The 13,716-nt window shown below is 38.2% G+C and overlaps 1 protein-coding gene across 6 annotated transcripts in view; it reads right to left on the bottom strand.

Annotated features, from left to right (window-relative positions):
- Positions 1-3,526: 3,526 nt before the first annotated feature.
- SLC41A1 (solute carrier family 41 member 1) overlaps positions 3,527-13,716 on the bottom strand; it is a 36,764-nt gene continuing 26,574 nt past the window's right edge. For 5 of the 6 annotated variants that reach the window (XM_087929395.1, XM_026715541.2, XM_087929396.1 and 2 more), the window contains 2 exons: positions 12,496-12,644; positions 3,527-6,660 (listed from right to left, as the gene is read on the bottom strand). In XM_087929395.1, coding sequence (XP_087785521.1) covers positions 6,475-6,660; positions 12,496-12,644 — 335 coding nt within the window. In that variant the 3' untranslated portion in view covers positions 3,527-6,474. The remainder of the gene's footprint in view (positions 6,661-12,495; positions 12,645-13,716) is intronic. The other variant, XM_087929400.1, reaches the window with a different exon arrangement.

Below are 13,716 nucleotides of genomic sequence, written 5' to 3'. Positions count from 1 at the left end.
CTTGGCAATCTACAGTATTCTTATTTTCACCACATCCAACTACTGCTTCGTCCTTATTCATCCTTCACCCATTTTCTTTTTTCTATACTTAAGTACCCCATTGACTGGCATATTTTTTGAAAATTTCTCCTGACATCAATTCTCATTTTGATGTAACTAAGTGGTGGAATCCTACTGTCATTCACAGCCATGTTGTCTATTTTTTTGATAAACCTTTTTTCACAACACCAAACATTTGTATTATTGTTTGTATTTTCCTGTTTTGTTTATTTAGGTTACAATGATTATAGCCTGACCAAAGGGGGGTACATTAAATGTATTTCTTTCATTAGTTGTCATGCTTCTACCTTGTCACAATCAAAACAACCCTCACCTTACAGAATACATAAGCAAAATGATCTCCAAGTCAATCACACTTCTGTGAAATCAAACTGTCCACTTAGGTAGCAACACTGATTGACAATCAATTTCACATGTTGTTGTGCAAATGGAATAGACAACAGGTGGAAAGCATAGGCAGTTAACAAGACATCCCCAATAACGGAGTGGTTCTGCAGGTGGTGACCACAGACCACATTTCAGTTCCTATGCTTTCTGGCTGATGGTTTGGTCACTTTTGAATGCTGGTGGTGCTTTCACTCTAGTGGTAGCATGAGACGGAGTCTACAAGCCACACAAGTGGCTCAGGTAGTGCAGCTCATCCAGGATGGCACATCAATGTGAGCTGTGGCAAGACGGTTTGCTGTGTCTGTCAGTGTAGTGTTCAGAGCATGGAGGCGCTACCAGGAGACAGGCCAGTACATCAGGAGACATGGAGGAGGCCGTAGGAGGGCAACAACCCAGCATCAGGACTGCTACCTCTGCCTTTGTGCAAGGAGGAATAGGAGGAGCACTGCCAGAGCCCTGCAAAATGACCTCCAGCAGGCCACAAATGTGCATGTGGCTGCTCAAACAGTCAGAAACGGACTCCATGAGGGTGGTATGAGGGCCCAACATCCACAGGTGGGGATTGTGCTTACAGCTCAACACCGTGCAGGACGTTTGGCATTTGCCAGAGAACACCAAGAGTGGCAAATTCCCCACTGCCGCCCTGTGCTCTTCACTGATGAAAGCAGGTTCACACTGAGCACATGTGACAGGGTCTGGAGATGCCGTGGAGAATGTTCTGCTGCCTGCAACATCTTCCAGCATGACTGGTCTGGCAGTGGGTCAGTAATGGTGTGGGATGGCATTTCTTTAGGGGGCTGCACAGCCCTCCATGTGCTCACCAGAGGTAGCTTGACTGCCATTAGGTACCGAGATGAGATCTTCAGACCCCTTGTGAGACCATGTGCTGGTGAGGTTGGCCCTGGGTTCCTCCTAATGCAAGACAATGATAGACCTCATGTGGCTGGAGTGTGTAAACAGTTTCTGCAAGAGGAAGGCAAGCCATGCTATGGACCGGCCCGCTTGTACCCCAGACCTGAATCCAATTGAGCACATCTGGGACATCACATCTCACTCCATCCACCAATGCCACATTGCACCACAGACTGTCCAGGAGTTGGATGCTTTAGTCCAGGTGTGGGAGGAGATCCCTCAGGAGACCATCCGCCACCACATCAGGAGCATGCCCAGGCATTGTAGGGAGGTCATACAGGCACGTGGAGGCCACACACACTACTGAGCCTCATTTTGACTTGTTTTAAGGACATTACATCAAAGTTGGATCAGCCTGTAGTGTTTTTTTCCACTTTAATTTTGAACGTAACTCCAAATCCAGACCTCCATGGGTTGCTAAATTTGATTTTCATTGATAATTTTTGTGTGATTTTGTTGTCAGCACATTCAACTATGTAATGAAGTATTTAATAAGAATATTTCATTCAGATCTAGGATGTCTTATTTTTGTGTTCCCTTTATTTTTTTGAGCAGTGTACATGGTTAGCTTAATCCAACAAATAGTAGGAATAACTGTCCTGCTCCTCTAAAAACTTAGACATAATAGCAAAAGGTTTCCAAAACACTTAAAAGATTTTTAAATTTCTGGAAAACCAACAAAGAAGGGAATGGAAGAAGTCAAAAGTATAAAGAATAGTAGTAATAATAAGTCAACTCTTTCCCCAAGACAAATGCCAATAAATCTTAGCCAGTGTTGAAGGCCAGTTGAAATAAAACTGTTTTTTAAGATCTCCAAAAAATGACAAAGGATTCAGCTCCACAGTTCCCTGGAGTGAGATTTCCAAAACTTTCCATAATTCAAATCTATTTCCTAAACTAATCTAGCAGCTGGATCATAGAAACACAGGAGTGTGTTGCCTATCTTTAGTTTCTGAAATATTTGTAATATACATAATTCACAGGATTTAGTGTGCAACACTTTTCTTTTGAAGCTTTATATAGTGAAATCCCCTACAGGGGAGCAAAGTTGTTTTTTGTTTAAACTTTTTGTTCCTTTAATGGTAGATGGCTGAAGCATAACCATTTTTGGCTCTGAGCATGGAGACTGTGTGAGAAGATTCTGAGATGTTGTCGCTGGAAACAGATCTAAAGTTCATAATCCTTGGTCCTTAGCAACAAAGTCAGAATCATGCAAGCAATAGTTTTCCCGTTGTTAGCCATACATTTGGCAGGTCTGTTATCCCTATATGCCTTGCCCAAAGAGATTCTGAGCCACAAAGGTAGATTAAATTTCTCTTTATTTATTACATAAGTAGAGAGAGCACTTCACTGGCCACTGTTAAAAGAGGAGCAGTATATAAAAGGTGGAGACCTACATACAGGTCAAAACATACTGGCTTTGGAGTGAGTTCTTTCATTAAACATTAAATCATTTGGCACATCTCTTGATGTAGTATATATGCACAATAGTGCTAGCATGTAATATCACATAATTTCTTAGTATGAACTTGTTAATGCTCATCTATTCAGGAGGTGTGATTTTTCCATTATAATGTGTTTGCAAATCAGCAAAGTTCAAAGTCAGTGTCATTGGCAGCTTTGAACCAGTCCTTTGGGATTGTACTTTTCACATTCCTAGCTTGCTTTATTCTAGAAAAATTAAAGAATTTCCTAGATACTAAAAACATTCATTAAAGCCTGCCCACCTCCGCTACTGCCATCACTGTGACACTATATAGGTCTAAAAATTCTCAACTCCCTTGAAAAAATCCATAATACTAGGAAATGTGAAAAGAGGTCAGCAAGGGGACCTAGTTGGACAGATCTATGAATATGGTTTTTAAGAGCTGACACAGACTTCATGGTATATTACCACTCAATCATACTCTGAACAGAAGGAAATAATCTAAGCTATGTAGATTAATTTGGATAAGGCGTATTTTTCTTAGGCCTTAAACAACAGTCACATGTGCCTCCTTCTTAAAGAATCCCTAAAATGAGCATGTAGTTTGAAAATAAAGGACAAAGGGACAATGATTAAAACTGGAGGAAACCGATGTGGCCTAGTCTGTTTTGCTTATTAATATGAACATCAGCTAAAATGTCAGCTACAAATTTTTGATAAAATGAAGGACCAAAAACCATATAAATAAATGCAAATATTTATTTTACCAAATATAATTTATCAGTTAAATTTGCATATGTCAATTCAATTACAGCAACTATAAATAAGAAATTGTTTTCTTTGTTGAGTAAAGGTATAAACCAATAGCTTAATTTTCATTTGCAGCCAAGTTTAAATATACATGCATTTGAGTGCAACTTGTAAGTATAAAATTATTTTTTTTACAACATTCTGTTTATATACTTGCACTTTGCTTCCCACCTTACCACTTTCAAGGCAATTCAGGGATGTCACCCAAACAGCACAAACATTTCAGTTCCTGGATGAAAGACTAAATTTAACTAGGAGACATATATCCATTCATGAGATTTAGTGACATAGATATTAATCGGAGATAAACAGTGAAGAAAAATGCTTATGTGGTATATACATATATAAGAAAAGTGCCTAGAGTGTTAGATTAAAATGAATGCATCCAACTGGACATTTACATAAGGCAGATGAAAGTTCTTTAAAGAGCTTACAATTTAATGCTTAAGATAGGATGAAACTGTAGACTTTTTTTTGAAAGTAATTAGTAACTTACTTGGAAAAAGTTCATTTCTTAAGAAGAAACTAAGCATTTGCACCTACTGAAATCTGAAGAAACAGTATAAATACTTGTATCCACAGAGGGCAGGCAAGAACAGCATCTTCAGCCATATCCATTACTTCCAAATTACTGAAGGCATCATGCACATAGAAGGATTAATTCACAAACAATTGCAGCATGAATTTGAAACCTCCCTTGATGACATATTAAAATGTGATTATGGCAGCACCCAGGATGTAAAACTAAAGTAGGTAACCGGATTATCCTAAAAATAGTTGCAGTCTATATAAGCTCCTGTGGAATATATTGAATACAATATATTATAGTCACTTCCACTCCAAATTTTAATTTTGGTAAATAGCAATCATATTGTTTTTAAGGAAAACTTGCAGGAAAGCTGATGTCACATTCCAGATAACAGCTCGCTTCCAGCAAAAAAGAGAACACTTTTCTGAAAGCCACACGCATTCAGTTTCATTACTTGAACAAGTTTAGGACTGCAACTTCTAAGGTAACCACAAGACAAAAAAGAAATGCTAAGAAGTTTAAATGTTTGTTGCCATCTGATGGTTCTGGATTTCTGCAATCCTTATCTGGTAGCCCTATGCATTTTGAAAGTAATAAATCAAACCTAGGACGCAGCATTTCCAAGGGTCGATACTGATTCATCCCTCCTTACTTACTTCAGCTTTATTGGTAATTAAAACTATTCAAAAACAATCCTTGGTTATAGAGAAGCCGAAACATAAGAACTTTTAATAAAATAAGCTGAGGAAATGTATATGATTAGTGAGTCATATACAAAAGAGGTAGGTGTCCCAGCAAATTTGGTTATATTGTTGAGTTCAATATCAAATAACTTTCAGCACAATAGGCCTCCACTCTCTCTGGGACAGCACAGAATCTTAATTTGTATACCTGAATAAAATGAAAAACATCCCCCTTTCACATCTTGTTTTATGCAACGAATTTGGCATTCCCTATTTAAATATTCTGAGCTACTATGCTCAAGCTCCATTTATACAAGCAATATAGTGTGAGAAGATAAATTCTAAATAACTCTATAGGAAGAACAATGTCTTTCATACCAAAACTCCCTGCTTACAGAACCTGATATGTTGTTGCTTTGACAGATTCAATTGCTGTCCAAAACATCCAAATTATCTGATCGCTGTCTGGTTTTTACAATTCTAAGACTTAATGTCTTCTAAATGTCTCATTTTTCATGAAAAAATAAAATAAAATAAATGTCATTTCTTCAGATTCATAATAATCACATTTATCTATTGAATGCAAGATGTTCTGATGTTTGACCTAGAAGACTGAACTTATGGTGAAAATATTGGATCTCGCTACCATGCAGGTAGTACCTGCCAGTTTTTATAACTATACTATACAGACACGACAATGTTTGTATACAAGTATAAACTTCAAGATAAGGTTGTGAAATACATATGTGTGAGGAGCTTTAATTTCTAATTGTGTTTCACATGAAGGCTTTTCAAAAGAACCAACTTCATCTTGATGTTACAATCCATCAGGTCAACTCTGGGAAACATCCCACAAATTACTTTAATAATTTTATTTGAATTCTGTAGATCTGAGGAAGTACTAAGCACCTAGAGTTGCCTTCAACTGTAGTATCAGGATTTGGCATCAAAACATTAAGCGTCTCAATCTCATATATTGAAAGTTTTCAGATCCATAAAGACCTGTCTTTTGGTCAATTAGATTTATTATACTATGAAGGATAAGCAAGGAGGGGTATGTGTGTGTCCAAAACACTCCATCTATTTGCTACTACCTGATACCAATTATGGTAACTGATGAAAAATATCAGCCTAGTTTCAAAACAAACCAATTACGAGCTGCATCTTAACTATTCACATACATATGTTACACAAGGGATAGCCTTGTATACCTAGTGTAGTGTTTTTCAAACTTGATAATTTTAAGATGTGTTGGCTGGAGAATTCTGGGAGTTGAAGTCCACACATCTTGAAGATGCCAAGTTGGAAAAACACCCATCTATGCCTTAAGTGGGTACAGATGGAGGAAGGTGGATTTCTTTAAAATTTGTTGTTCAATTTTCGTCTATTATGTCTATTATATATAAATAGTTAACCATTTGAAATTGCACTTGGTGATTGTCTTTATACATTTTCTTCTTCTTTTGTCCTTCTTAAAACTAATTCTCCTGTACACACTTGGCTTGAAATATAAACCACATAAAATTTCCCATTGAAAATAATGAGAATCTAGTATCAAAGTTAAAGTCCCAAAGAATGACGGAGGCTGGCAACAAAGCTTCATGGGGGCAGGGGAATGTGACTGAAGGAGATGAACTGAGGACTGAAGAAGCTGAGGAAGGATGCTGTTAGTCTCCAACATCAGTATCCCGATCCCCAATTAGCCAGAGGATGTGGAAGCTAAGTGCCAGGAGACCTGTTCCAAGCAAGTCACCCAGTGCTGTCAAATAAGGTATAGAAAAATTGTCCGGGTCCAGGCCTCGACCCCACATCCAATGAACCATCCAGTCAGCAATGTAAAGAAGAATGAGAACCTGAAAGGCACAAGCATAATGGTCACATTAGCAATGACTAGATCCAAACACCAAGACAGATGTAAAGACTACTTCTTATAGCCCTTTATATTACTTCAACAGTGAGAAAGCACCTTGTAGAATTCAGGGGTGTCAAAGTGGTGGCCCGCGGGCCAGTTGTGTTATGTGCAAGCCATACCCACCCTGGCTCCGCAAAGGCAAAAAAGTCACGATGTGTCATGATAAGACACATGATGAGATCTAATTTGGCACCTGTGTTGTAGATGAACCGTAGTGGCACAGTGGTTAGAATGCAGTACTGCAAGCTACTTCTGCTGGCTGCAGTTCGGCAGTTCAATTCTCACCGGCTCAATTTTATCCATCCTTCCAAAGTGGATAAAATGAGAACACAGATTGCTGAGGGCTATATGCTGTAAAGTGCTTAGAGAGGGCTGTAAAGCACTGTGAAGTGGTATATAAGTCTAAGTGCTACTGCTATTGCTAGATTTCTCCATTAATGAATAATTCTGTCTTCTCTGGTAGAAGGCAAAATTATGGAATAAATAATTATTATATTACAGTAACAGAATATAGTTTAAGAAAAAATGCAAAACATGCATTTCTTACTTTCCTTTCCTTTATGAAGAAGTACAAAATATATTTATTTTTTCAAGCTGTTTAATAGTGCTAGTTTCATTTCTCTTTTTTATCAATGATATTTAAAAAATAATAATTGTATTGTACGCTACAGAAGATTTCTGAACCTCCTGGTCATGGGGACTTTTCATCATTAGTGCTGGATGGTGTGACACTACAATCGGTGTCACCTGGGGGTCCTTCTGGACTCATGGCTGCTGATTTATAAAAATACGTGCAAATGTTTATAGCATTGATAAACTTGAGAAAGAAACATTCTGAGTTATTTTAGATCAGAACTTTGGATTATATATATATAATATATATAATCCAGTACACACACACACACACACATACGAGTAGTCATTGACTTACAACAGTTACGACACTGAAAAAAAGTGACTTATGACCGTTTTTCACATTTACAACCGTTGTCACCTCCACATGATCATGTGACCAAAATTCAGATGCTTGGAACTGACTCATACTTGCTGGGTCCCAAGGTCATGTGATCACCTTTTGCAACCGTCTGACAAGCAAAATCAATAGGGAAGCCAGATTCACTTAACAACCGTGTTACTAATTTATCAACTGCAGTTGAATTTATCAACTGCTTAAGAACTGGAGCTAGAAAGGTTGTAAAATGGGTCAAAACTCACTTAACAAATGTGACAAATTAACAACAGAAATTTTGGGCTCAATTGTGGTCATAAGTCAAGGACTATCTGTAAATACTACAGTGAAGAGTATTGTACAGTACATGGAACTGTGATTTTTTTCTCTCTTTAGTAGTGGACAGAGAGATCTGCTCTTGGAAGGAAAGCCCAACTTCAGATGTTACCTCCTAGATGACAAAGATGTTTGCACTCCTTGTTTTTCTGACAATAAGGTAATGACAAAAAGGGTTCAAGAGAGATACTATATACATGCCCTCACCAATAGGTTAACTTAAGAGCTGATGTTTGAAGTTGCTTTTCTCATTTTTCCACCTATTCTTTTTCTTTTCCATCACATCTTTGGGTTGTAAGCCTGCAAGACGGAGTTAATATATTTTTTTTCACCTATTGTACCTAATCCCCTGGGGACAGATATTTTTTGGAAAGATAAAAATTCTATAAATAGATACATGCTGTGAGGCAGCAATAATAGTTGTATTCAACTTGCTATTACACCTCAGCAGGCACTATCTAAAAGTTGCTATAACACTCTTAAAAGTCCTAATCCTTGCAGGCAATTGATATAGAAACAGCAGTACTGCCCTAAAATTATACCCTGGAATGGGCTATAGCCCACTGTTCCTATTTTTCAAATGCGAGCACAACAGAATCCCTGGACGAGCTGTGTTTATTAGCCATATCTACTGTTTTTTTAGAAGAGCTATACCTTGCTTTGTGAATTTTAGCTCAATTGTATATTCACTTCAAGATTTAACGATCACTTCCACAGACTCGGAAAGCCAATTTCAACCAGAAACGTCTTGGGACAATATCACAGCCCTCCCGTATTGATGAAGAATCATGCAAAGCCAAGATCCTACTGAGACAGATCAAAGTGATTGGCCCCTCCAGCATCCATTGTGCCTTATATATTCTATTTAATGTGGCAGTTTACTACCAGGTGGACAAAGGAAGGCATGATCAAAGAGAGAAGCAATTTATGTAAGATTGCACTGTGGGCTTCACATCCCTTCTCCCTGCAGGCAATCAAATTTTTACTACCATATGGCTATGAAAAAGGGGGAAATGCTTTCAGTACAGGAGTATGGAGCTCTACTTCTAGTCTCACGCATATTGTACCACATGATATATGCAGTTAACTTATATAAGGAATATTAGTGCCTTAGAACAAATTACTCCTTTAAAAACTTTGATTGTAATTTTATTGCATGGTACTTCTAAGCTTAATCGACACAACTTCAGATTGTACTAACATACTTTAGCCTCATTTCTTGTAATTCAACTTTCTTTAGTTTGTTTACAAATAACTCAAGCTGGTGACCATACCCAACACACTTTTCTCCTGTGAGGTGGGTTGATTTAAGAGTGAGTGACTGGCCCAAAGTCACTCAGCTGACTTTTATGGCTAAGGCAGGACTTGAATTCCTACTCTCTTAGCCTGGTGCCTTAACCACTAGACCAAACTGGCTCTCAAATGCGTTACAAATTATCTTGGGGACTTCCAGTTTGGGTTTCTTCAGTGACAGACCGAAATCCGCGATCATGCGTGGTTTCGATCTGTGCTCGCCACTGGACCGCCCCGACCCTTTCGATTCGGGGCTGAAGCCACCCCATAGAGATGGTGAAGAGGGGGGAGATTGCTCGCCGAGTGAAGGGGAGCCGAACTCTCTTTCCCGAAGGTGGTTGCAGTGGAGGTCAGAAATGGCCACCTCAAAGAAGAGCCCAACTGGATAAGATTGTGCAGGAGGAAGACAAAGAGGAAAGCAGGACAGACCGGGCTAAACAACAGAGAGCATCTAAGCAAGGTACCCTGAATCTAAAAGTATTTAGAGGGATATTTCTGAAAGAAGATTTTTAAGCGATGAAAAGGGAGGTAAAAAAGGGAGGTAAAAAACTCTTTTTTTACCTTTATATTGACAATTACAAATGGTATGGAAAGAAATTTATGTTAATCTATTTTGACACTAATAGGCAACTTTAAGCTGAAATCTAAGTGTCCAAAGGAGAATAAAGATTTTTTTTTGGTCATTTTAAAGCCCTAAAAGGGGAAGAGTGGAGGCAAAAGGATGGAACTTGGAATAATGAAAAAATGGAGTGCCACCTGGAAAAATAAAAAGAGGATTAACTGAAACTATTAAAAGATGCAGTAACCCATGGAAAGGAAAAGTAAAGGAAAGAAACAAGAAGGAACAGTCTGGGATCATTTGGTGATTTAAAAAAAAAGTTTTGGGCATTGGTTTTTTTTTTCTTTTTCTGTTCTTACTTAAAGTTAATCAGGTGGTTGTTCAAAAGTGTTTAAAATGATATCGCTCCTGGAGGAATTGAAGATGAGTCTTAAAAAACAGAAAGAAGATTCAGAAAGGGGAGGAAGATCCTTTGGCTTCGTATTTGAATTTTTTGAAATGGCGATCCTGAGCTATGAAAAGCAAAAGGAAAAGCTTCAAGAGCAAGAAGAAGGGCGGGACAAAGAAGAAGCCATTTTCAATGATCAAATAATGCAAAGTTTGGTAATAAGGGGGAAAAGAGGGAAAGGAGTTAAAAGTTTGAGATCAAAGGGAACAGCCAAAAAGAAAAATAGTCTGAAAAAGAAGTATAATAGCAAGGAGAAGCAGAAAAGAAAACTACAGAAGGGAAAATTAGAGAAGGGTATAAAAAAAGGGATGAGAAAAAGGGGAGGGGGGTGAGATAGAAAGGGAAAGAACTTATGAGGGACAAAAGCAGGAAATAAAGAAAAAGGGGAAATGTACTAGGATTAAAGGTATTTGCTCAGCTAGAAAACACAGAGACAATGGCTAAATTAAGTTAAAAGGAGGATCCTGCAAAGGTACAAAAGATAGTGTTGTGACAGAATACTGTAATGAGTTAGAAATGAAATAAGTAAATAATCTATGAGATAAAATTGTTATGTAATGGTATGTTTATAATTAATGCAATAATAAAGAAGGGAGGGAAACATCGTAATTGTTTCTAAAGATTGATAAAATATTGAAAAGAAATGTGAAAGATTTATAAGGAAATTTATACCAGTTATTAGAATGAATTTGAATAATTACTTTGCTTATTAATAATAATTTATAAGATTAAACTGTATGACTATCCAATGGTATGTTATTAACAACTAATGTAATAATGAAGAAGGGAGGGAAATATTTCAATTGTTCTCAAAGATTAATAAATATTGAAAAGAAACGTGAAAGATTTACAAGGCTCATACCAGTACTAGAATGAATTTGAATAACTATTTTGTTTACTAATATGTGTATATATATGTATGTATGTATGTATGTGTGTATATTGTTTTTGCTATGTTTTTAGAATTTTTCTTTTTACATTTTCATGGGGAAGTACCAAGCAGAATCTGAATGATGAGATTTACATGATATAAAATAGATATTAGAAATTTGAATGTTATAATTTTAGAATGCATAAATTTAATATTCAATGAGATTTCATACAATAATAATAATAAGACTTAAAGGTGTTGCACTCCGATTGGCAATCACAGGGGCGATTTTGCTTTTTAAGAATGTTGGGAGAGAACATATGAAATTGTAAACAAGACAGATGAAAGTATAAGTACAATGAACAAAAAGATATAGAAATTTAGGTAAAAGAAATACAGTTGAATAAGAAGAAAATGAGATAACCATAAAAGAAAATTAAGAGAAGTAAAGGGAGAAATAGTGAGAAGTTGGAAAAAGAGTGATAAGATATTAAGTTGAATACATAAGATGAATATGCATATGAAATTGTGTCTGTATGGAAATGTGATAACCCAGAACCACGCTGTACTCAAATAAGATGTTTTATTTGTTTTGTTAAAACTCAATAAAACTATAAAACTTTTTTTAAAAATGTGTTACAAATTACCTTAACTTATTCCAAGCAAGTTTTGCTATTTTATTTCTGTAATTATTTTAGTTAATGTGTAACTCTTGTCTCTTTAAGAGCTTAAGATGTTGCAAACAGTACTTCTTCCCTTAACAGTGCACAAGGTATATCCAAGGTACATACACAGAGTTGTGAAGAACAATATCTGGTCCAAAGATTCAGTGAGTTGCATGCAGAACATGGACTTGAATTTGGTTCTTCTCAATCCTAGTTCAATACTGTAACTATACTACTACACTGATTCTCTTTTTTACACTGCAGTGTAATGGCTGCAATGCAAACAATGTTGTTACCAAACTTAGTGAAATCTAAAACAATCCTTGAAACCCATGATAGACTAAAAAAAAAAGTCTATTGACAGGATGCTATAATGCACCAAAGAAAATGGATAGATGTCACTTTCTGGAAAAAAAAATGCCCTTCTGGTTATCCCCAAAGTGAGTAGAATCATGAAAAGCCCCCTTCCCCCACCTGTGTGAAAATAGATCAAAAACATTTGGCCCCACACTCTCTGACACAGCAGGGGGAGAAAATCTGGCTCCTGAGTCAAAAGAGTTGCCCACGCGTGTGGTAAAAGACCCCTTTCTTTATATCTTGTCTTGTCTTTATCCCCTCTGACAAGATAAGCCAGGCAACTGATGACAACTCTTACCTGGAGAAGTGCTGCAGTCATGTAGAAAACTATAAATATCAGAGTGAGGGTAGTGTGGCCTCCCTGCATGGAGCTGATGGTGTAAAGGAAAACCAAATGTCCTGGCACAACCAGAAGGAAAAGCACCCGAGCAGACCGGGAATTCACATCTGCTGACAAAATGGATAGAGTTATGCTACTTATGAAGGGAAACTTCTCTACATTGTTATGCCAGCCTCTGTTTTAACTATAAATTGGAAAATGTACATTTGTTGTTGGAACTATTTGTCAGAATTGTATACTATAAAGTAGTGGTTGCCAACCGGTGGGCCATGGAAAAATTTTGGTGGGCCGCAGAAGAAATCGCCCCTGAAAGCAAATAATCTGGGTCGCACAGTTCTCGCGCCTCCCAGTCGAGGGACCCTGGAGATGCACATGCCAACCAGCTCCCACACATGGTGGGCAGCAATAGTCTCCTCCCCCAGCACCCACTGTTAGCTCTTCCCATTAGTTCTCTAGTTTTGAATTGCTCCCGCCTCTCTCTCTTTCCTTTTCCCTCCCACCCACGCCCACGTGCAGACAGGCAAGGAAAGGGACACGGAGCTGTGCACAGCTCTCGACTCCTCCAGCCCTCGCTGCCTATTCCAACATCAAAGCCTTGGAGATGCAGGCAAAGCCACTACAGGGGTAGCGCCTTGAGTTGCCTTAGCATGCTGGGTTAGTTAAGAACTGCCCTACTCAGAGGTGGTGCTAGATGAGGAGGAAGCAGTAGTGGAGAAGCAACTCAGGGCGCTACCGCTGCAGTGGCTTTGCCTGCATCTATGAGGCTTCGATGTTGGGAGAGGCAATGAGTGTTGGAGGAGCAGAGAGCTGTGCATGGCTCCGTCTCCCTTTCCTTGCCTGCCTGCATGTGGGCACGGGAGGGGGGAGACGGGGGAAGGAAAGAGAGAGAGGCAGGAGCAATTCAAAACTAGAGAACTAATGGGGAGAACTAACAGTGGAGGCTGGAAGAGGGGATTGTTGTTGCCGCTGCCATGTGTGGGAGCTGGTTGGCGCGTGCATCTCAGGGACCTGACTCGGGGTGCCTCGAAGAACTGGGAGGCGCAAGAACTGTGAGTGGGAGCATTTGATGATTTCAAAGAACTCCTGGAATGTGGTAGATTGGTGTTTTGTAGGTCTTGGTGAAAGAGTGAGCTTTGTTTTACTTCCTTTCCTTGCCTGGTAATGCGAGAAATGCTCTCT

The sequence above is a fragment of the Pseudonaja textilis genome, chromosome 3 (genome assembly GCF_049901715.1).
Source record: "Pseudonaja textilis isolate UNSWEBS1 chromosome 3, rPseTex1.2, whole genome shotgun sequence".
Taxonomy (NCBI): domain Eukaryota; kingdom Metazoa; phylum Chordata; class Lepidosauria; order Squamata; family Elapidae; genus Pseudonaja; species Pseudonaja textilis.
Note: the sequence above shows the minus strand (reverse complement) of the source record. Positions and strands in the feature narration are given on the sequence as shown.